General features: G+C 31.5%; 2 protein-coding genes across 2 annotated transcripts; both read right to left on the minus strand.

Annotated features, from left to right (window-relative positions):
* Positions 1-456: 456 nt before the first annotated feature.
* On the minus strand, positions 457-2853 carry LOC7491717 (NAC domain-containing protein 73). Its single transcript, XM_002309731.4, has 3 exons — positions 2287-2853; positions 2007-2196; positions 457-1441 (listed from the first exon to the last, which is right to left on the minus strand). Exons 1-3 carry the CDS (start codon positions 2434-2436, stop codon positions 885-887), a joined length of 897 nt encoding a protein of 298 aa, XP_002309767.1. The 5' UTR covers positions 2437-2853; the 3' UTR covers positions 457-884.
* Positions 2854-6580: 3727 nt separating this feature from the next.
* LOC7469568 (receptor-like protein kinase HSL1) lies at positions 6581-10209 on the minus strand. Its single transcript, XM_002309730.4, has 2 exons — positions 7462-10209; positions 6581-7331 (listed from the first exon to the last, which is right to left on the minus strand). The coding sequence occupies exons 1-2, from the start codon at positions 10178-10180 to the stop codon at positions 6937-6939; spliced, it is 3114 nt and encodes a 1037-aa protein (XP_002309766.4). The 5' UTR covers positions 10181-10209; the 3' UTR covers positions 6581-6936.
* Positions 10210-23273: the final 13064 nt, after the last annotated feature.

The following is a 23273-nucleotide window of genomic DNA, read 5'->3' on the forward strand; positions in this document are numbered from 1 at the left end:
AGTCAAGGTATAATGGATTAAGGTTTTTTGTGTTTTTTTACGCTCATTAGATTCCGGGTTACACACAGTGATCAGCCTCTCTTCCTTAAAGCTCCTCCTTTGCTAGTGTAATCGAATTGAAACTTTAGTACACTTGATAACCACAAAATTTTATCATCTAAGCTAGCCAGCACCGACCGGAAATGCGATCAATTTGGTAGAAGTTTTTCCATGATTTTCTCCTTGTTTCAAAATGGTGACTTGTAAAAACAACAGCATTTTGTTTTTTTTTACCTTTGTGTCGATATAAATGGGTTTTATTAGATTATCGGGTATATCTTGAACGGAGTTAACCGTGTCAAAAACAAGCTAGAAATGCCTATTGTACTCTGCATAAGACTAATTAATGGACTAGCTGTTCAACTAGTTACCATGATCAATCTAACAGTCTACATAATTTGTGAGGGCATAAACATATAATCACAAGGCAGCATGGGAGAAAGGGAGCTGCATTCTTATTTTGAGGAGTAATCATTACGAAGATTTTACAAAACGAAGTGTGCGTGCGCGCGCGCGCGCGTGTGGTTGAAGAATCATCGATCTTTGTACAGTTCCAAAGTTAACATTCTCTCATAGAAAAAGTGTTAGGACCCATGTGAATTTTACATCAATGTCACAGTGCAGTACAAAGCATGAATTACAAAAGAAGCTGTGAAAGAAGAAGAAGAAGAAAGGAATTAAAGTAGCCAAAAACTTCAATTCTCTAACCCCTGAAGAATCCAGCTCCTTTATTCTTCTCAATGTATCCTGCCTTTTGGCCTCTCCTACGTTTTTATATATGTATATATTAATTTATTTCACCAAGGCTCAATGATTGCAGCCTTACTTTCCCATTTCTTTATTTTTCAAGGGATAAGAGAAGATCCATCATGAAGTGCAAAATGGGGAAGTAGTTGTTGAGGAGGGTTAGGGTTTGTTGATCTATTTTGTCCACTTTGGTCAAAGGATATAAAGGAAGGATTATAGTACTCGACAAGAGTGGTACTGTTCTTAAGGTTAGAGCCCTCATGTCCACTACTTTGTACCTTCAATTTTGAAGGAACTGGAACAGAATCCTTGATGAGTGAACCACATTGTCTAGGTTGTGTTTGGTAGAAAACTTTTGAAACAACAAGCTCTCCATCTTTCTCTTCTTCATTGTTTCCAAGATGGTATTGATGCATTACCCAATTTGTTTTCTCTGGCTTCCTTTGCTTCCCATAGTTGGTGTAAAGCACTAGTATCTTCTTATACCCTTTCACTTTTCCAACAACAACAACTGGCCTAGTCTTGCCTGTTTTGTGCCATCTAGTCTCACCACCTTCTGTGTCTGTGTGTACCTTTCTCCTCTTTCTTGTTCCAGTTGTGTATGCCTTTGATGGTCGATGGAAGAAGTGGCGAATTAGCCCATCTTTGCTCACTCCTGCATGGTGATCACAGTAGGCCAACAGGTCTTAATTCATACAACGTTAATACATGTTAAAAAAAGAAAGATTTTCATAAGCATGCATGAGGGAAAAGTCATTTTTGGGCCTAATAAGCTATAATATTACCATCATTGGAAAGCTAATCCTTCTAGCTAGGAATTATATATCTTTTATGTCTAGGGTTGGTTGGGGGGTTTCTTCATGTCTAAAAGCAAATGCTAACAAATATACAAACGTTAGGTGGTGGGTTTCTTCTAGGATCTAATGGCAAATGCTATACCATAAAGTTTTTGGTTGGTGCTTCAAAGGAGAAGAGTAGGTGAAAGAAGGCATGGTGATCCTCATTGAATCTAAGATCACGAAGAATTTATTATCTTCAAATATGGCAACCTCTACATTGTTTTTCCCTAACAGCATTGTGGGTTAGTTTCTCAAACAACGCAAGGCCTCATGATAAATGGCCTCTTAAGTTGCATGCAAACACTCAAGAGCATGTAAATCAAATTGGATGGTATTATGAACTAGCTAAAAACTGTTGTATTAGTATCCCTGGAATGTCACCTGGTAACTTTTCTGGGTGTGTATAGCAAATCCCATTCTCTCCATCAATTGTAGGGATGAACTCATCAATCAGAGGGTGAACCTTACACGTATCAGACTTCACCTTCCCCTCCAAATGCTCAAGCAGCTCTAGATCAGTCGGGTCAAACTTCACTCCGGCTGGTAGCCCAGGCAAGTCATGAATTCTTGCCTATGCAAACATTATATCATAAACTATTATAGTTAAGGTATTCCAAGCACACAAGTACTATACATGAAGCAAAAAAGGAAAAAGAAAAACCTGGTCTTGGCATTTCATTTGGTGCCCACATGAAGGGCAACTCCTGATCAAACATTCTTTGTGTCTTTGAGCAATAACACTTGCGTTACAAGGTGGAGGTGAGCTTCTTTCAATTGTTTGCACATCGTTGCAGTCATTGCACCAAGTCATTTCCTTAGGTTTCCTCTTATGCCCACATATTCCACAACAGAAAGAAAGACCTCTCCTTGCTAGCCCTCTCCCTCCACTACTGCTACTCCAAAATAAACAAAGACCATGAATGATGTGAGAGAGAGAGACAAAGGGCTTAAAAGAAAAGAAGGGAAAAAGCAATTTGTCTCTTCTAAAGCATGTATTGTCTCTCTTCAAGACATGGTACTTAATCTTTAGGGTAGGGAAGGAATTAAATTCTCCTCCACTTTTGCATGAGAGAACACATGCACATTGCACGCTACCCCCTCTCCCCTCCTTGTCCTTAATTTCTCAAGAGAGACAAAGCTACACCTAAAAAATCCAAATATAGTGTAATTTCTAAAAATGTAGTAGTAATTTGTTGCAAAGAAAGGGAAAAATTTAGGGTTGCTTGGATCTTAAGTTTGGTTGTGTGAGCTCATGGAAATTAATGGGATGCGTATGAAAACTTGTAGGACAATAAATGTAGTTTTAGGGTCTTTTTTACTCTCTTTCTAAAGGCACCATTGTTTTCTTGAAACAAGTTTAAGGATTAATAAAAATTAAAAAAGAAACAAAATCAAAGATTAATCATGGCTAGTTAGGGTTGAGTGGAGATGGGGCAATCTGATTTGTGAGTGCCATTTCACCACCTCTTGGAGAGGGAGAGATTTCAGCTCCAATGTCGACCTAGAGTGTGCACAAAGCTAATATATATACATATAAACTCCTTAAATATTGAAAAAATGAAGACGAAAAGAGATAAAATGGAGTAATAATTAATACATATATTAACAGTCAATATTATCCAACCAAATATAATTATATTTCTTCACGTAGACTTCTCATGTAAAGCAAGAAACCTATCTATCACAGTAAACTGACAACCTCCCTCTCAGCTTCCATGGTTTTATTTAGCCCTTACCTACATGTGCACGATTCAAGAACAGTGCTCCATGTTTGCCACTGCCCCTTCTTCCTGAAAAAGAAAATCAAAATGGGGTGTGTGTGTGTGTGTGGCTGAAATAAGTTGCCCAAATCTAAAGAAGGTTGAATTAAAAAAATCAAAAAAAAAATTAACAAGTTAAAAGTTGAAAGCTGAGTTGTAAAAAAATCAAGTCCAGGTTAATTGGGTCATCAATACAGGTCTTTTACTTAGATTAAATAGGTTTTTTTATTTTTTTAATTAATCTGTATTGATTTAGATTTTAAATTTTTAATAGGTTTGCTTTGTTAGCATACATGAATGAGTTTTTTTTTTATTTTAATGGTATGCACAAAACAAAAGGGGGTGATATATATATATATATATGTGTGTGTGTGTGTGTGTGTGTGTGGAATTTAATTAAATACCACCTTTATCAATATTTCATAAGAAGATAATATTTAAAACAAGAATTGATTCCTTGAAAATGTATGGTTTTTTTTTCACGAGCCAAATATATATATACAATTCTTTTTGTAATCATATATAAATATTTATAACTTCGAATCAATATATATATATTAATTAATAATTTCCAAAAGAAACTATATAACTATGTAATTACTACATCCCTCGTTGAAAAATACATCATATATATTAAAAAAGAAAAAAAAATCTAGCTGTATATCCATTCACTAATATATTTCCCCTTAATTGATTTGAAGAACAAAACGTGCATGTATCACGAGCTTGAGAGGTCATGGGAATTTGAGGACCCTTTACGATAGTTTTTATTCTCTTTTAGCAATATTCATTGATTTTTTTTTATTTTTTTATTTTTTTTTGTGGGGGTTAAAAGGCAACACCTACCTTCATTATCTGGGAAAAGGAAACAAAGCATAAATACCATCGTACTGATATATCATTGTCATGAGTGGGAAATATAATAAAGTAAAAGAGAGGTGCACAAGTAGTAAGAATCCAGCAATATATATTTAATTTCTCCTTTGAATATACTTAGTCCAAGTATCAAGGAATTGTGCTGCCCCACTCCGACCCACACTCTCTTTGTTAGTTTTATCTTATTTAAATTGATCGAGTTTTTCTTAAAATGATGGGTTTTTATTTAGTTTAACGTTGAATCTTGAACTTCCCTTCTAATTATCAGCATTCAAATCTTAAGTCAGTTTAAGAAATATAACTTTTTTATGAATCTTTTTCATATTTTATCGAATTAGAAGAACATATTAATTAATCTTAATCCATAAAAGCCGGTCCGAGATGGATGTTAGTGCCCTTTGTTTTTGTGACGTGCCGTGCTTTTTTAAAAATATATATTTTCAAATAAAAATTATTTTAAAAAATAATCACTATCACAATCTTAAATAATATCATCATATAAGCGGTTATAAAAAAAAATATTATCTATTTTTATTTAGAAATTAAAAACCATATTTGTTAATCTAGTTGTATTCGGATGTGATGAAAAAGGGAAAAATTATAGGTTTTCTCCCATTAAATTGAGAAATGTTCTACTTTTAGCTTTATAGTTAAGACAAGACTTTCAATGTTAGTCCTATAGTTTTTAAAACTTCCAATATTATGCTTTATGTTTATATAGCTAATATAATTTAACAAAAAACCTATTTTTTAGTTTTATTATTATTAATTATTATTATTATTATGAATTTATATTCTTAAGATCTTTATGATATATTAATTATCACATGTAGGGTCTGAAAAGGATAAAAACAATGAGAAAATAAGAAATAATTTTAAAAAAAATTGAAAAAAAGTGAGCCCTCTATTACTTTTTTTTAATTATTTAACAGCTAGGGATGATCTTAAAAGTTTTTCAAAACTATAATGGCCAAATGAACATTCATCATACTATAAAAGTAGAAGTGCAGAAATGTAGATTATATAAAAGTTACTAAACCTAATTGACAGGTTGATTTAATATAAGACTGTAAATAAGGTGAGTTTAAAAAAAATAAAGGTTAAAACCACATTGTTTAAAAAAAATAAAAAAAAAATTAAAGAGTTTTGACTAGATTATGGGTTAACTTGGGTTTTTTATTGGTTTAGTCTGTTTGGGAGTGTGATTGCAGTTGCTTTTTAAAATGTTTTTTATGCTGAAATGTATTAAAATATTTTTTTTATTTTTAAAAAAATATTTTTAAAATCAGCGAATCAAAACAATTCAAAATATAAAATAAAAAATTAATTTTTAACAAAAAAAAAATAATTTTTTTAAAAAACATGAGTTAATTCTATCTAAAACTTGAGTCAACGACTCGTTCGGGTTCACGTCAATGATTTATAACCTCAAAAAATTGTGTTGGGTAAGCTAGCTGGAACTATTCAAAGCCCAAAACAAATAAATGGCCTGAGAAATCAGAATGAAAACAAAATAAGATTCAACCAAATAAGGTTAGAGTCCTCATGCAGTCCAAACACACTTTTTTTTGTTTTTTTGTGTCTTGTCATTTTCCTCAGAAACACATGCATCGTCCTCAGTCCTTCACTCCCGTGGTGCCTCTTGCTTTTACAGAGAAAAGGACCCAATTCTCCTAAAAGAGGGACGACCGAGGAAGACAAGCACCTACATGCACCTATCTCCATTAAATTAGCTCAGGTGTCTCTTGCTACTTGGAACCTTTCCAGGTGATTTCACCAGGCACTGCTTGCAGGCATGGCACTAGAGAACCTTCAAGATTGACCTAGTTAGCAAGTAAAATGATATGGTATTATAGAACCTCGGCTCGAGATTTAATACAAAAAATAATGTACATCACTGAATTGTTGAGTAACTTGAGTCCATTTTTCTTATCTACAAAACTTCATTTTAATTTATTAAAATAAAATTCTTGATTTTAACCCTCGATTTAGCCAACAAGCCAAATCAATCAAGTTTTTGGTCAATTTACTAGATTTAACCAAATCAATACTAAAACCAAGCCAAATTATAACTAGTTAGGCCAATTAATAGTTAATGAGGCCAAGTTCAATGATTAAACCCCCACTTTAGTATTGTGTTTTAAATAAAAAATAAGCAAAAGTTTTTAAAAAATTATTTAAAATTATTTTTTTATATTTTTTTATCGTCTTCATGTGTTAATTGTAAAATTAATTTAAAAATATATATATTAATTTAATATATTTATAAATAAAAACTACTTTAACAAACATAAAGATTCAAAATGAATAAAGACGAGATTGGATCCCCTAAAAAATGTAAAATTGCATAACAGCTGTTACTGATGGAAAGAAAAGTTTCAATCTTGACAGCTCTCATGTGTTTTCGTGTTACAGTTACCTAACCAAAGTGGATAGTGGATAACTCCGGTAAAAGTAGAAGTGCGAGATGATAGAAATAGTTACAATCTATCTGCTATATCTAAATATGTGGTCTTAATACAGCTACTACTTTTCAAGGGCGGCATGCGGCAATCTACCTCAGGTCATTACATCAATCGTTTTCCCTTCGCCCCCATGAAATCAAACACATCTTGAGGCAATTCACTAGAAGAAGTGCTATCTAGCTACTTCAATCATGTCTAAACTCAAAATTCTTAAACTATCCTTGCTTGATCGGAGACGACTTCATAGTAAAAACGAGAGAGCTTCCCGTCACTCTTGTTGGCTTTAGGCTTGTTTCCCATGCCGGCTTCCTGCAGCATTTTCACCACCCTTCGCATTGAGGGCCGGTCGATGGGAAGTGAGCTTGTGCAACGGAGACCGACATCAAGAACCTCGGAGATTTCATCCTTGTAACGTGAATCGAGCTTGGGGTCAATTACAAGATCCATGCCATTCTGGTCTACTAAGGTTGTGCAGACCCATTTGACCAAGTCTTTCTCTCCGAATTCTGGATCTATGGGGAGTCTGCCTGTTACCAGCTCTAATATGACCACCCCAAAACTGTAGATGTCGCTCTTTTCATTCACTCTAACAGTATATGCATATTCTGCACCAAGGCAAGTTCAAACTAATTCAATTACAGTAATGATTTGGAGCTTAAACGAGTAGATATAGCAAGCAAAAACAAAGCTTAAATCGACCAAACTGTAACAATCCAATAGACAGAAGTGAAATACCTGGTGCAATGTAACCGCAGGAGCCCGCAATAACAGACATGGATTCAGTCCCCTTGTTAACTCCTTGAAACACCTTAGCAACCCCGAAATCCGCAACTCTAGCACCAAATTCTGCGTCTAACAGTATGTTGTTTGATTTTACATCCCGGTGAACTATCGGAGGAACACAATCGTGATGCAAATAAGATAAGCCCTCAGCTGCATCCAAAGCTATCTTATACCTTGTAGGCCAATCCAACAAGCCTCCCTTGCTACTATGCAACAAATCCCCCAAGCTCCCATTTGGCATATATTCATAAACCAGAAGCTTGCAATCTCCAGCATTGCAACAACACCACAATCTCACAATGTTTTTGTGCCTGATGTTTCCCAAAGTTTCAACTTCTGCTTCAAATTCATCTTTGATGGAACTGCGACTTGTATCCTTTTTCTTGCTCTCTCCACTTATTTTCTTCACTGCTACAGTCTCCCCATTGCTGAGCACAGCTTTGTAGACTTTCCCAGAACCTCCACTTCCAATCACATTATCCTCTTTAAGATAATCAAGGATCTCAAATTCACTGAAACCAATCTTATGGAAGGATCTCCACTTCGATGCAATAACAACTCTCTTTGCTTTCTTGAGATTCTGGTACTTGAAGTAGAACCAAACAACACCAACAACAAACACTATACCAGCAAGTATAAAAATCGACCGAAGAATCCACAAGTAACTCTGCTTCTTAGGATCACCTTCCTGTGGACAAAGATCCTCCAAGTCACCACACAAACCTGGATTTCCCACAAAGCTACTCCGATACATCTCTTTAGCATAAAGTGGAGGGAGCGCCCCGGAGAGCATATTGTTCGACAAGTTCAACAAATTGAGCTTCAAATCGTCCAATTGTATCGGAATCTTCCCCGAGAAGTGATTCCCAGAAAGATCAAGATAATTAAGCACTTGCAAGCTCCCTATCTCATTTGGGATTGAACCCGATAACCTATTATTCGCCAAACGAAGCTCATTCAAGCTCTTCCAACCCTGAATTCCGGATGGAATCCCACCAGACAATTCATTGTCATCAAGCACAAGCGTACTCAAGTTACTCAAATTAACCAAACTCCCTGGAATTGGACCCGTAAACAAGTTATCACTAGCCGAAAACTCAATCAGCTTGTCTAAAAAACCAATCTCCGCAGGTAAATTACCCGAAAACTGATTTTTTGAAATCTTCAAAACAGAGAGATTATAAGCAGAGGCAATCCTATTAGAAACTTTCCCAGAAAATGAATTACCTTCAAGCTCAAACAAGTAAACTCTTGGTAGCCCCCAGAATTCCCCAGGAACAATGCCATTGAACCTATTATTCCTTAACCGAACCCGGCCTAAACTGTTGCATTTTCCCAGACTTTCTGGGATTTTTCCGGAAAATGAATTGTAAATCAAAATCAAGTCCTCCAACTCACCTTTTGCACACAAGCTCTCTGGTATCGCACCGGAGAATCCGTTGTATGAAACATCTAACCACTTCAATGGTGAGTTAAGCCCGAGCTGACTCGGTAACTCGCCAGTAAATTTATTGTTGAACAATTTGAGATCGTATAAATTTGGTGACTTTGCTATGCTCTCTGGCAAAGTCCCTTCAAATCTGTTCTCAAACAAGTGCAGCGACTCGAGCTCCAACTGAGTCAACTCATTCGGGATTGTCCCAGTTAACTCATTCGTTGAGACATCAAATCTTCTCAGCAAGGTCAAGTTCGAAAAACCCAGAGGCAATTCACCTGATAAAGTGTTATTATAAAGCTCAATTTGCTCAACGCTCTTCAGCCAAGTGAGTGAACTCGGTATCGACCCAGTAAGTCGATTCAGTGACAAATCAAGATTAGTCAACCGAGATAGCTTGCCTAAACTCTCGGGAATCGAACCCACGAGATTACAACCAGCAAGCCAGAGCTCTACCAGGTTAGTCAGGTTACTGAGCTGACTCGGTATCTGACCCGGGGCAAAGGGGTTATAACTCAGTAGAAGATACTGGAGTGTGGAAATGTTACCAAGCACACTGGGTACTGTCCCGGTTAGCAAGTTCTCAGCAAGTGAAATCCACTCCAGCTTCTGGAACTCACCGAACTTCGCCGGAATACTGCCGGAAAAATTGTTCGACGCCAAATTGAGTTCCTTGAGGTTTTTCAACTCGGACAGTGACTCGGGAAGGGACCCCACCAGAAGATTTTCACTCAAGTTAAGGGCCTCGAGACTCTGACACGCGGCAATGTCAGAGGTGAGAGACGAGTTGATGGAATTGTTCAGCAGATTAACCGACGTCAGATTGGTCAGGCGGCAAAGGAAGTAAGGGAAGGGTCCCATGAGCCCCAAGTTAGAAAGATTGAGGGAGGTGACTCGTTGAGTCGACTCGTCGCAAGTAACACCATACCACCCGCACGGGGTGTCGTCCCTGTCGTTCCAAGAGGAGAGGGCGCGAGATGGATCGGAGAGACCAAGCTTGACTTGCTGGAGAAACAGGCCATCCTGATTCAGCGAGTTGGACGTGAAGAGTAGAGAGAGAAAGAGAAGGGAAAGGTGAAAAAACATGTTTTTTAGAGGGAGAAAGAGAGGGAAAGTGGTGGGAAAGTGTTTGAGTGTTTGGTTTTTTTGGGATAAGGGTTTTGAAGGGTACAAAAGTGGGGGCCAGTTACAATAGTCTTGGAAAAACTTGGGTGGTAAGGGTAGATAAAAAGACATGGGATTTGCAGTTCAAAGGTGGTGGAAACTATGGGGAGTCAATGGGAGTCAGTAAAGAGTTGATAAAGAAACAATCTTGGAAGTTTCTATGCTTAGATTTTGGGAGTTTAATTAGAAGTTGGGTTCGTTTCATTAGGTTTGTAGTTAACCAAGAAACTTTATGCATCACATGGCCAAATAGTGCTGCATAATCCTATCGTGCGGTGGTATACAGTGTTGTTATTTTTTAAAATAATTTTTATTTTAAAGTATTTTAAAATAATATTTTTTTTATTTTTTTAAATTTATTTTTCAAGCTAATATATCAAAATAATATATAACCATTAAAAAATTAATTTAAAACAAAAAAAATTAAAATTTTATAAAAACCATGTCGGCTACAAACAAGAACTATGTGTTGATGAAAGCGTTTTAAGAACCCATGAAAAGTAATTTTTCTTTAAATGATTTTTGTAAAAAGTGAAATCTTTAGAATAAGTTATTTTTTGAATTTTTATGGTGCCATAGAAAATAAGTTGCAAAATATTTGTTAATATTTGATCATGTCATAAAAATAAGTTGAAAAAATATTTTTTTTATTTTTTTTTCAAATTTATTAAGAAAATAAGGATAAAATATAACAAATTAAAAGGTTGAAGAGGAATGAAATTGAAAAAAATAATAATTTTATAAATTATTTCAAATAAAATAAATAACAATTAAAATAATAGAGACCGAATCCGAAGGATAAAAAAGCTGAAATATGATAAATTAAAAAAATCATAAATTATTTTAAATAAAATAAATAGCAATAAAAAAATATATATCAAATTTGATAGATAAAAAATATGAATTAAGAAAATTATAAAAAAAATAACAATTAAAAAAGTGATGATCAAAGCTGATATAAAAATCAAATTAAATCAAATTTTAAGGGATTAAATTAATTAAAAAATATTTAAAATAAAATATATAGCAATCAAAATAATGAATACTAAAGTTGATATAATCAATAAATAACAAGATATTTTTGAATCTATTGCAACTTTTAGAAAGTGTTTTTCATCCAAAATAAATTTAAAATATTTTTATGAAACCAAGCTAAATTTTCTTTTGATAGAAAAATATTTTTCGTTAACTAACTTGTTTAATAGTAAACAAACACATAAAAATTCAAAAAATAATTTTCAAAAAATCACTTTCTATAAAATGAACAAAATCTTAGATAAATTACTTTAGATAAAAATCATAATAGATAGATCGTATTTGGAGATTGATTTGAAAAAATAATTTGGGTCATTAGATTAACCATTGTGTCATCAAAACAATCAAAGTCAATTATTTGTATTAAAACCCATCACCCAAAAAGTTATGAGTTGTTTGTATTAAAACAATATTAGCCTAACATGTAACATAACGAAGGGAATGAGTTTAAAAACTTAATTCAATATTCATCTTATGAGTTGTTTGTATTAAAACAATATTAGCCTAACATGTAACATAATAAAGGGAATGAGTTTAAAAACATAATTCAATATTCATGATGGTGTGCTTGGGAGTGCGGTTGCTTTTCAAAGTGTTTTTTGTGCCGAAATGTACCAAAATGATGTTTTTTTATTTTTTAAAAATTATTTTTGAGATCAACACATCAGAACGATCCAAAACATAAAAAAAATTAAATTTTAACAAAAAAAAATTTTGAATTTTTTAGGTACATGGTTTGCACCGCGTTCCCAAACAGCCTAATCATCCTATCAACTCAATCTCGATGCTCGCATTTTAAAAATGAGAATTGGGTTTTAAGACTAGACCTAATCCCAAATTAAATTTTTTTAAAATCTATATTGAATTTAGGTTATTTTTTTAGAAAAAAACCTGATAAGTACTTCATTATAAATTCAGAATATAAAAGCAATTTATTTTAAGTATAATATTTTAGGATAATGAGTTTTTCCTATGCTATATATAACTAGCCCTGACATAGGAATACCTGAAGCCGTAGGAATTGCTGCTAGCTATCCTGTAATTGGTTTATCTAAGAATAGAAGTCTTTTGAGCACGTTTGGTGCTGGAAAAAGAATATTCAAACGCAGACCAAGATATTGTACAAGCAAGCCAAACAAAATCCAAGACGAACATGAGAGATCACATCAATTTGGAATCTCTCCTGGGCTTGAAAGTGGGTGTGTATAGTGCGCCATTTTAACTTGTAGAAAAGACATTTCTTGGGATAAAAACTCCCCCTTTTGCTGTAAATTATTGCAGCCCTGCGAAGAGTCAGTGTGAACGAGAGAAAAGTAAACGAAAAGCTTGCATGCCTTTTTATGTGTTCCTTGGAAAGTGAAGTCGAAGACACTGTGATGTTTGAACGTTGAAAAAAAAGGGTTTTTTTAACAATGATTGATGACACTGTTTTTGTCTTGGTCTCATGTGTAATGAAATAATGCAGCTGGCTATTGAGGTTACCGGTATCATAAATTTAATTTTAGGGTCACTATATATATACTTATATAATTACATATTTATTTATATGATTGTTAATTTTAAACTTGTATAATTAGTTGAATTGTGTACAAGTTGATTCGAATAATCATATTAATTAAAATAATAATAATGCAGCTGCAGTATCATCAACCTGTAAGTCCCAATCCTTTCTCCGTTTAACTATTTTTTAAAATTTTATCATTGAAAATCAACATTAGAGTTAATGAATATAATAAAATAAAAAAACCTTAAAAAAATAATTATTTTTATATATTTTCAAGAAAAATATATTTTTGAATAGTATTTCACGCTAAAATATCAAGCACACACTCCAAGTTAAATGCAATTCCAAATACATGTTTTATAATGCGACACGGAACATTTATTCATTTAAAAAAATATTAATTTAATGAATTTTTAAATGTTTCTTATAAAAATAATCTAAAAATATATATTTAAAAATACATAGATTTAATGATTTTTTAAAATAAGAAACATTTTAAAAAACACATGAAAGGTAATTCCAATTGATGTCTAAATAGTTAGATAAATCGAGCATGCAAAGTTATGATTGTGTACACATGAATGCATGTTAATGGATTTTTACAGATTAAGAACTTAATTAATATTTGATGAACATTAAGGCCCGTTTGTCTAGACTTTTCAACCTACTTCTTACTTTGCAGATAAAAGAAAGGTTTTAAAAGGTTATCCAAACGAATTCTAAGAATTATTGAAGCTAGCCAGCTATTCATGATTTTAATATTGACAAGCCCATTATGCAGAGCAAGTTGTTCTAAAGTTGTTGCTCCAATCGCCAACCAACACGCAAAATTGGATTGCCTTCCCAGCAAAGAAAGGAAAATCTTTTTTTTTTTTTTAGTTTAACGTGGGTGTCCAGGCCAGCTTGCACGCACCTCGACTAATCCCACGGGCTCTGAAGTTAACGACCATGTAAACCTCCAGTGGCTATCATATGAGCAACCACAGGGCTTGAACCTGAAATCACAGAAGAAGCAAAATCCTTGCATTGATTGATCTTAGGGCATCGTACACCACATAATTTTCAATCTTATGTCTAGTTTGTTCAATGAAAAGTGATTCTTTATAAGGTTTTTTTTAGAATTTTTTATGTTGATTTGTTGTTAAAAAAAAAATTAGTTAACAGAAAATATTTTTTAATCAAAGAAAAATTTGGCTTTAATTTTAGGAAAGTATTTTTTTTTTATTTTGAGCGGAAAATAATTTTTAAAAATTGTGAAAAATTTAGAAATGTCATGTTATTTACTGATCATATCAAATTTGGTCTTTAAACTTTTGATTGTTATATGTTTAGTTTTGACTCTTTTGTTTTCTTCAATTTCATCACTTAGAATTTGATTTAATTTGATTTTTATACCAACTTTGATCTTTTTTTTTATGAATGTTATTTGTTTTTCTCTTTTTATTTTTTAATTGAAATTTTTTATTTATCAAATTTGATCTTTATTATTTTGATTGTTATTTATTTTATTTGAAATAATTTATGAAATTAGATGTTTTTTTTTTTTTGCAATTTCATTCTCATTTAACCTTTTAAATTGTAAGATTTGTTCTTCATTATTTTAATAAACTTGAAAAAAAAATATTAATAAGTTATTTTTCAACTCATTTTCCATGATATAGCCAAATACTGAAAAGTATTTTTCAAATTATTTTTCATGACACTACAAAATATAAAAAAATAATTTATTTTTCAAAAAATTATTTTTTAAAAAAATTATTTTTCTAAAAAAAATTATTTTCCAACAAATTAATAAACAATATCTTAGAAGTTGTTGTATCTTTAAAAGCACTACTGTTATCGGATATTATTTCAAGTGGTAAACGACTTTGTTTCCAATAATTAGTTCTCGTGTTGTCATCTCATATTTGATTAATAATTTGCAATAATAAAACTTTAAATCTTAATTTCACAAGTTTTTATCTCAGTTTTTAGCCTTTCTTATAAATTATTTGTCTAAAATCATATCTAAAAACTCACTTTAAACCATAAATACTTGCTCGAACATAATCATAAAACCTAGCTTGGGTCGATTTATAATAAAGTTTGAGTTGTGAATTGAAAGAGTTAATTTAAATTAAAAAAAAATAAAAATAATCAAATAACAATGTTTTGATCAGGATTTTTACAAAAATAAATTAACAGATTGACAGATAAGTTTTGCCCTGAGTCGAGCCGGGTTTTTTATAGAATCACTCTTCCTTCAACAAGTATTAATCTAAATCATGAGTATATCAGGTTTTAGATCTACAGTTAAGTCAATTCAGATTTTAATAAATATACGATGAAGAACAACTTAATCATTAAAGTAAAAAAAAAAAAGTGAAGGAAAAAAGAAAGAAAGTTGTCAATGATATGGATTTCTTAATTGTAGAATGTACAGGGATAGTAGTTGATTCCTAGCAAAGCTAGATGGGTTAGTGGGAGTAATTAGCAAAAAGGAGGAGTGTGATAATGATTATGCGGACAATATATGAACTTGAACATGTGAATCCGGCAGATCTGCTTCAAAAAAGAATGGCTGCAATTGTTGAAAATTATGCTCCTCCTCCATTAATATAATATTTTATTACAAAGAAGAAGATCGAACCTTTTTTTTCCTTTTTCGTAGACTAATTGTTCTTGGTGTACAACTGGTACCGTAAGCCAGTCATGATGTCAAATGCCTGGTCTCCCTCTTCTCCTCTTTTTGACCAGTGATGCTCCCAAATGGCCTGTAAAAGCATCGGTATAAATAATTTATCGAAACATAGCATGAGCTAAATTTTAATTTAATTTAGTTTGAAAATTAATCTAAGTCAAATACAATCTATATGGTTGATTAAATTAAATATAAGGAAGACTTAATTAACTAGATTAATTTTGATAATTTATTTTTTAAACTTTTATTTAAAATAACATCGTTTTAAAATCTGAAACATGACATGATGATGCTCAACAACATGGGTCTTATAGTGCTATAAAATATGTATCGATCAATCTTCATTATATATTAAATTTTGATTTGCACAATAACTAAATCATATTATTTTTGGTTTATCCAACATCGTATTTAAAAGAAAATAGAGAAATATTTATGTTTGGTTGTGGTAGAGGAACCAAGTTTTCTTTGTATAAAAGGTGAATTGCTTTCTCTAGAAAAAAGATGAGGAATTGTATTCCTGATAAGGTTTACAAGCTCAAGAATGTTTCGTTTCTAGGAATAAAATGCAAGAATTCGAATACCTAGAAATCTTCTACAATACTCTTTCTTTCCCTTCTACTCCAATTTGATCATAAAGGTTATTGATTGGATCTAAAATGGCATCTTTGATCTCTCTCTTCTTTTAATTCCTCCCATTGAAAATAAATAAAAATATTTTATGTGTTTTTGTGTTCAAATTCTAGATGATGGAGTTATGATGATCTGGTAGTGCAGGGCATCACGCAATGCACCGTACTAAGAATATAAAAATAAAGTTTTTAATGGTGTACATTACATTAATAAATAAGAATGTAATGTTCAGCCCAATTTACGTGTATCTCGATTAAATTTACAGGTTCTGAAGTTAATAACCATGTAAATCTCTAGTGACCATGAGACTTGTAAGATTCGAACTGGTGACTTCTAACGAGCAAATTCAGGATCTGACCAATTAAACTATATCCCTCAAAATTTAATAAATATGATTTTCAAAACAAGCAGAGCTACCTTAACATTCATTAATTTTAATCCTAAAGTTTTTAAAATTACAAAATATCAGCTGTAATTTAAAGCTTTTTACATGGAAATACATATTTTACCCTCTAAAAAAATTATTAATCATTTATGAACCATTATTATTAGTTTACTTGATTTCAGAAGTACCATAATAGTAAAAAAAAATCCCCTTGTATTTAGATAAACACCACCTAAAAGCTCTTTTTATGTGAAAATCCCCTTGTATTTTTAGGAATCTGAGAAAGTTAACGCAGCAGCCATTTTAATGAATATCTCCTAGCACTCAAAGATCCGTTTTCCTTTCTTTCTTGGTCACAGTTCTCTCAAAGATTGATACAAAAAAAAGCCAAGAGTATTAAATTAATCTGTATCAATTATTTTAATTAAAATTACACTTGTTTTGATTTTTAAAAAATTTTAGAGTTCATTGTACTGATTTGAATTAAATTTAATTAAAAAATTAGTTTAATCAACCCAGTTTCATCGAATTAATATTGTTACCAATCCAACTCAAAACTCAATATAAATCAAACTCTAGATTAGGGGATTTTAGGATCTACATGCTGAAGTATACCGAATTTAATATTCTTTCTCTGCCTAAATTTAAAGCTTCATTAAATGCCACTACAGATAGGCAATAGATTAGTTGACAGTGTAGCATATATTTATCAATGTCTAACATGGGGTGGCTCACTCCATCGTGCCGGCGAAGAAACGCTGATTGAAATATTATTGACTCATTGCATCGATTTGGAAAACGAAAACTCAAAATCGATGAAGACATTACTCCTCCGATCCATTGCCATGAGCACCATCCATCACAAGAGATTCAATGATCGACTCCACTTCCTATATTGTATAGTATTTTAGCTTTACTTTTGAAATAAAAGCTCAAATTAATAAGTAGCTTAATTCTCTTTACATTATGTTACAACTTTCGGTTGAGAAAGCTAATATAATAATATTAATGGATATAAAGAGTTTAGGTTATTATATATTATCATTTTAAGTTTAAATTTAAATTTTAAACCCAACACAATGATATTTTGAATAATTAAAATAATTAACTTTTCTATCTGTGAAATACCAACAACAACAAAAAAATTCAATCCTTTTATTTTTTATCCATCATTAAACTTTATTTTAGAGCATCTTCAATGTTATAGTAGTGATTGTTCTTTTAAATAATTTTCACTTGAAAATATATCAAAATAATATATATTTTTTATTTTTTAAAGTTTATTTTTTATATCAGTACATAAAAACGATCCGAAAATATATATAAAAAATAATTTAATAAAAAAATAAAAAAATATTAACTATTTCACCGACAGCAAATAGTCATTACAAAATACAAATGCAAGTGTGGAAACTAAGAGAGAAAAATATATTCGAAGCCCTTCCATTAAATAAAGGAAGATGTCACAATCAACCAGAAAGCAACAAGCAAGAATTGGGTTATAGTATTTGGCACCGAAGGGTCACATTTCTGTGGTTTTATTTATCACTAATGAATATTAACCAGGACCTGAGTGGTGGATCATGGATGCATGACTCCAATTTCTTCACCTCAATTATTTTGCCTCGGACGAAGGGCCCCGACTCTCTGTGTTTTTTCCTCTCAATTGACTCGGATAATACTGCCGTTGATTGATTTATTTATTTATTAAGGAAATATAGAGACGCTAAGCACTTGCCACATTAACATCATGCATTGTCTTTTCTTACTGCAATAAAAAGTGCGATCCCTTCACAATATATCACTTTCAGTGACCATCTCAATCGTGTGCAGGTTAAGAAAAATCTTCTACTTGATTTTTCGTAGCTTGCAATCTTGCTAAGCATGTGATAACAAGCTGCTATTATAGAATTACTCCTTGATCCAAGGTGTTTTCGTAGTATTTACATCGCCCTCCCATGTCAACCTCATGCATATATTAACAGATCTAATTGATTTTTTGGACGTTGTTGCCGAAGTTTAAATCCAAAAATACAGTAAACATTCTTAATCATCATGCTAACCTCTTAAAGTAAGCATTTTTTTTCCCTCGAGATAGAACTAGATATAATAGCACGAGAAATATCAAATATAGTTGTCAAATCTAGTCCAGATACTGGCTTGAAAAGAAACCTAGTTCATTAGATCATCGCGTGTGAATTTCACCGAGTTTATCAGGCCATTTAGATCGAGCTCCGATTCAAGCTATTTCCATGTAAACCTATCATGGAAGTATACCAGGAGAAGTATAGGACACCAATCGACAGCTACAAGTGATAGAATTGCTGTTTGGACAAGATGAAGCCCGTTATTGAGGATACCAATTAGCAGAAGACTCGCTACATAACACAGGCCTGATTTACTGAGAACTGGGTAGAAAAGCCCATGAAAAACAATGTTAATATGAAGATACCATGCCAGCAGCCTTGTAGTGATTCTAGTCAAATACGAGTACATAATTAGTGAGAGCTGGACAAAGAAGACCAGACACGAGGAGGAATGGGCCTATATGCCTATATGAGTTTCAACAAAAGTCCCCAAGATTCTCAAGTATTGTGACAGCAGGAAGGATTCTGTGGTGGTGTCTGGTGAGTTCTATTTTCTGTGTGGGTAGATGCTGGTGAGTTGCTCTTTGAATTTAGTTATTTTTCCAAGCCAATAGTTGAACTGTCATGTCATTTGAGTTTGACTGGATTTACTTTAAATTGTTTAAAATATGTTTAATATTATGATGTATAGTAGTTTTCATTTCAAAAATATCAAAATAAATTTTTTAAATTTTAATATCAGATATCAAAACTATAAAAACACTAAATATGAATTAAGTAATAAAAAAATAATTTTGAAAGGTATAACTTAACTGTTCAGACTCTAAGTTTGCTCCCTAAAAGTCACCAGTTCGAGTTTTACAAACCTCAGGATCATCAGAGGCTTATATGGTCGTTAACTTTAAGGTATGCGGGATTAGTCAAGGTGCACGCAAACTGGTTCAGACATCCACGTTAATAAAAAAATATAAAAATATAAGTAAAAAAATTATTGAAAATTTCACCTGTGTTTTTGAACAAAACATGCAAGCAAATGGAGAAATAATAAAGGACGATTTGCTGTGCCTCCACATTTAAGAGAAAACCCTATTTTGAACCTAAGAACATGACTCGGAATTAGTTAAAGAAGAAAAAATGTGGCTTGAAAAGGGCAAATCATGCCCCCCATTTCGTGTAATCCTAAATCCTTACAAGTCTTTCTTTGAATTGGAATTGATTGTTGCCCAGCAACCTATCCCGTTGCTATTAAAGAAAGAGTGGACTTCTGATCTAAAGCATTTCAAACTTCCTTCTTTTTTATAATAGTTTAAATATATTTTTTTATATCATTTATCTACTCGTTAGATTTTAAACAAATCACTCGCCAACTTGAATGTTTTATTTTTTGGATACAAATTGCATGCAATAAGAAATAGAGTGAGTGTTTAGCTAAGTGGTTGAAATCATATTTTATCACTGAAAAACAATAAATGACCATAAATTGATGTTTTTATTTATTTTTACATCGACATATTAAAATCATTATAAAAATATCTTAAAAACACTAATGTAATACTTTTAAAATGAAAACCAATTTAAAAAACATTTTAAAAAATAAAAATTACTATAATATCAAACAAGTATTCGATTGAAAGAGAATCTATTGCAAAACCAAGCGATACTGTGAAAAAATAGTAGATTCCACCAAACTAAATTATTGAAGAGAATATAACACCATGATTTTGGTCATCTGTGGTTCAAATCTTCCATGGTGCTATTAAAGAAACTTTGACTGTGGAGAAAAGGAGAAATTAAAGAAACTTTGACAATATTGGACGTGGCTTCTTTTGCATTCCAAATTATTTTCAATATCCCTAGCCTAAGCCAAAAAATCAGAAAAAAACTAAAGGACAACCACAACTTCATGGCTCCAAAGTAGGCATAGAAATTTCATGGTTAGCCATGGGGTCGAGGGCTTGAGGCAGTTCTACAGAGTAAAACTTGTCCTGGTCACCATCAAGCAACATCATAAATTTCAAATTATGATTTTTTATACAATAAAAAATAAGAAAGAAAACAATTTACACCAAGATATTATTGCAAACTGTTTACCACGGACTTGGCTGATAACCCTATAATCTTCACCGAGCCTAAAAAAAATCAATTTTAAATTGATTTTTAACATGTTATTTAATCGATTTAATCAAACTCATTAATTTTTTTAATATTTCTTCTCTTAAAACTATTTTTTTTTTTACTTTTTAAATATTTCTTATCGTCCTGCATTAATATAAATTAACTAACTCAATTAAGTTGTGCACCAAGTAAACCACATATTGAATTTAAATAATTATGTTATTGCTTCAATCTAAGTTAGTGTTTAATATTATAATGTATGATAGTTTTTTTAAAATATTTTTTTGCTTTAAAATATATTAAAATAATTTTTTTATTTTTAATATTAGTACATTAAAAAATAAAAATTTATTTATTTATTTTTAAATTAAACACAATTAAACAACAAAAACAAATTCAGATAATATTTGATATTATAGCGACGGTTATTTTTAAAGTATTTTTTATTCAAAAATACATCAAAATAATATATTTTTTATTTATTAAATTTATTTTTAATATTAATACATTAAAACATTTTAAAAATATAAAAAATTAATTTTAAATAAATAATTTTTTACCGAGTAACATTTAGGCCGCGGTCCCGTAAGCTTACTCAGCCCAAATAGATGTCTATTCAAAGAGAGAAACTAATAATAAGAAAAAGGAATAAATACGATGTGGGCCCCAATATTCAATTTTATACAATGAAGGTGGGCCCATATCAAGAAAAAGAGTGCACTAAGCCACTCGTTTCTTCAGCCGCGTTAAATGCAATCTCTTAAAAATTGCATGAGAAAGTATAAATTATCCATTAGTCAAGGAGCACTAGCAAGGATTACATTCCAATCTGAGTTCTCAATTTCGACTTTCATCTAGTTGCTTCTAGATGCTTCACCCTGAAAAAAAAAAATTATATACAAAAGTTTTTTTAAAATATTTTCATAGTTAAAAAATTTTTAAATAAAAATGAAAAACTTTTTATATATGTGTGTGTTTAATTAAATAAATCAAGAACTTTATGTTTTAATAAATAAAAATAAAGTTGTACATGATAGCTAAAAATAAAACTGAAAAAATCAAGAAATAAGTGTAGATCGAGATATTTAATATCACAAGATGAAACATTTATCTGGTTGTATTTATTCAATTTGTTTATTAAAATAATTTATTTATTAAATCAAACGATAATATAAATAGACATATATATTAAATTGATTGAATAAAATAAAAAAATAATAATAAGCAATGCTACCCATTTTGTTAGGGCCCATGTAGGCTCGCACGACTTGACCTTTTTTTTTGTTTTCATATCCAGGGCGAAAGACATGTTATCCTCTCCGATTTATTTTGAAAAAAATAGTCAAACAATGCATCGTCTGTATTGCCCAATTTCCTGTCACTATGGTAGCCGGAAAAACAAGACTAATGGTTTTTTCAACCCGAAAACCGAATTCCAACTCATGTTTTACCCTAAACACTTATAAAACACTACACGCAACTTGAAAAACTCATTCACAGCCTCAAAAAATCCATAACACCATCCTAAAGCCGGGAATCAACTTGAAATAAAAAAATCTTACCAATATCGGATCTATTTTTGTTGGCAATCTCAAGGTAAGAAAAAACCTTAATGTGAGCTCCCCTCATAAAAAGGAATAATCTGATGTCCATTTCAATCATTTTGGTGGCCGGAATCATTGTCAACAAAAAATTTCTCTTTCTAGCGCTAGATTCATACAACTTTCTCTCACCTCTTTTACAGTAAGCCCTATAAATAAAAAGAATAAAGTTTTGGATCAAAATTAATTTTTTATTTTAAATATAAAAACTGAAAGGAATCAACATCTATAATCTGTAAAGTATAAGGACCGTAATAAACATATTGCCCAAACTTTTAAAGTTACCCATTCCCTACATGTTTTTGTTTTATCTTGGTCCCTCATCTTTCAATCTCACCCTCCCCCAACAAATTGGCTTATAATTTGGTCCAACAAGGGTCAAATGAAAAAAAAAAAAAAAAGGCGTTGTGAATAGCCCATCCACAATGCTATGTGATGAGGTCCATAGTGTATTTTGCAAAGTAAATCCTCCACATGTTTTAGTTTTTTAGTTAACTAACTCTTTAAAAATATAATATGTTCACACTTATCATTTATATCGGTCTTAAAAATTATTTGTTTTGTGTTTTAAAGCGTTTTAAAAGTGTATTTAACATGAAAAACCGTCTAATTAACTTGTTTTATTGTTTTTTTAATGATGTGGATATACTGATATTAAAAATAAAAAAATATTTTTGATATTTTTTAAAGTAAAAACACTTTTAAAAAAACACTTTATATTACCATATCAAGCACACACGTGGTATATATTGAAGTTAAAGGTCATCATTTTTTTTTATTGAATTACGAGGAGTATCTTAAGTAAGTTTGCATCTTGATCGAAACTAGTTTTTTTTTTTTTTCCTCAAACGATTAGAGTGCATCGTTTACATTGATTTCATATTTCTTTATATTTTGAACGTTATTAGAAGCATCATCGATGAATGTGAATTCATATGTCTAAGTTTAAATGATCGTTTCTAGACTAACATGTTATATTATTATATCTTTTAATTCCCATCACTCATTTTCATCCACTCAGAACTCTTGAATGTTCATCACCTATGACAATTACACTTAGCTATTGTTATCTCATTCCATCTGTTGATTTTCGTACTTGTTGGAAAAATATTTTGAAGGTGTACT

This window comes from Populus trichocarpa, chromosome 7 (genome assembly GCF_000002775.5).
Source record: "Populus trichocarpa isolate Nisqually-1 chromosome 7, P.trichocarpa_v4.1, whole genome shotgun sequence".
NCBI lineage: Eukaryota > Viridiplantae > Streptophyta > Magnoliopsida > Malpighiales > Salicaceae > Populus > Populus trichocarpa.

Coding starts and splice junctions, on each gene's coding strand:
- LOC7491717 (XM_002309731.4), bottom strand. CDS start 2,436: ATGACTTGGTGCAATGACTGCAACGATGTGCAAACAATTGAAAGAAGC. Junction 2,197..2,286: donor AAATGAAATGCCAAGACCAG/GTTTTTCTTTTT, acceptor ATGTTTGCATAG/GCAAGAATTCATGACTTGCC. Junction 1,442..2,006: donor ACACCCAGAAAAGTTACCAG/GTGACATTCCAG, acceptor ATCACCATGCAG/GAGTGAGCAAAGATGGGCTA.
- LOC7469568 (XM_002309730.4), bottom strand. CDS start 10,180: ATGTCTTTTTATCTACCCTTACCACCCAAGTTTTTCCAAGACTATTGT. Junction 7,332..7,461: donor CTGCGGTTACATTGCACCAG/GTATTTCACTTC, acceptor GCCTTGGTGCAG/AATATGCATATACTGTTAGA.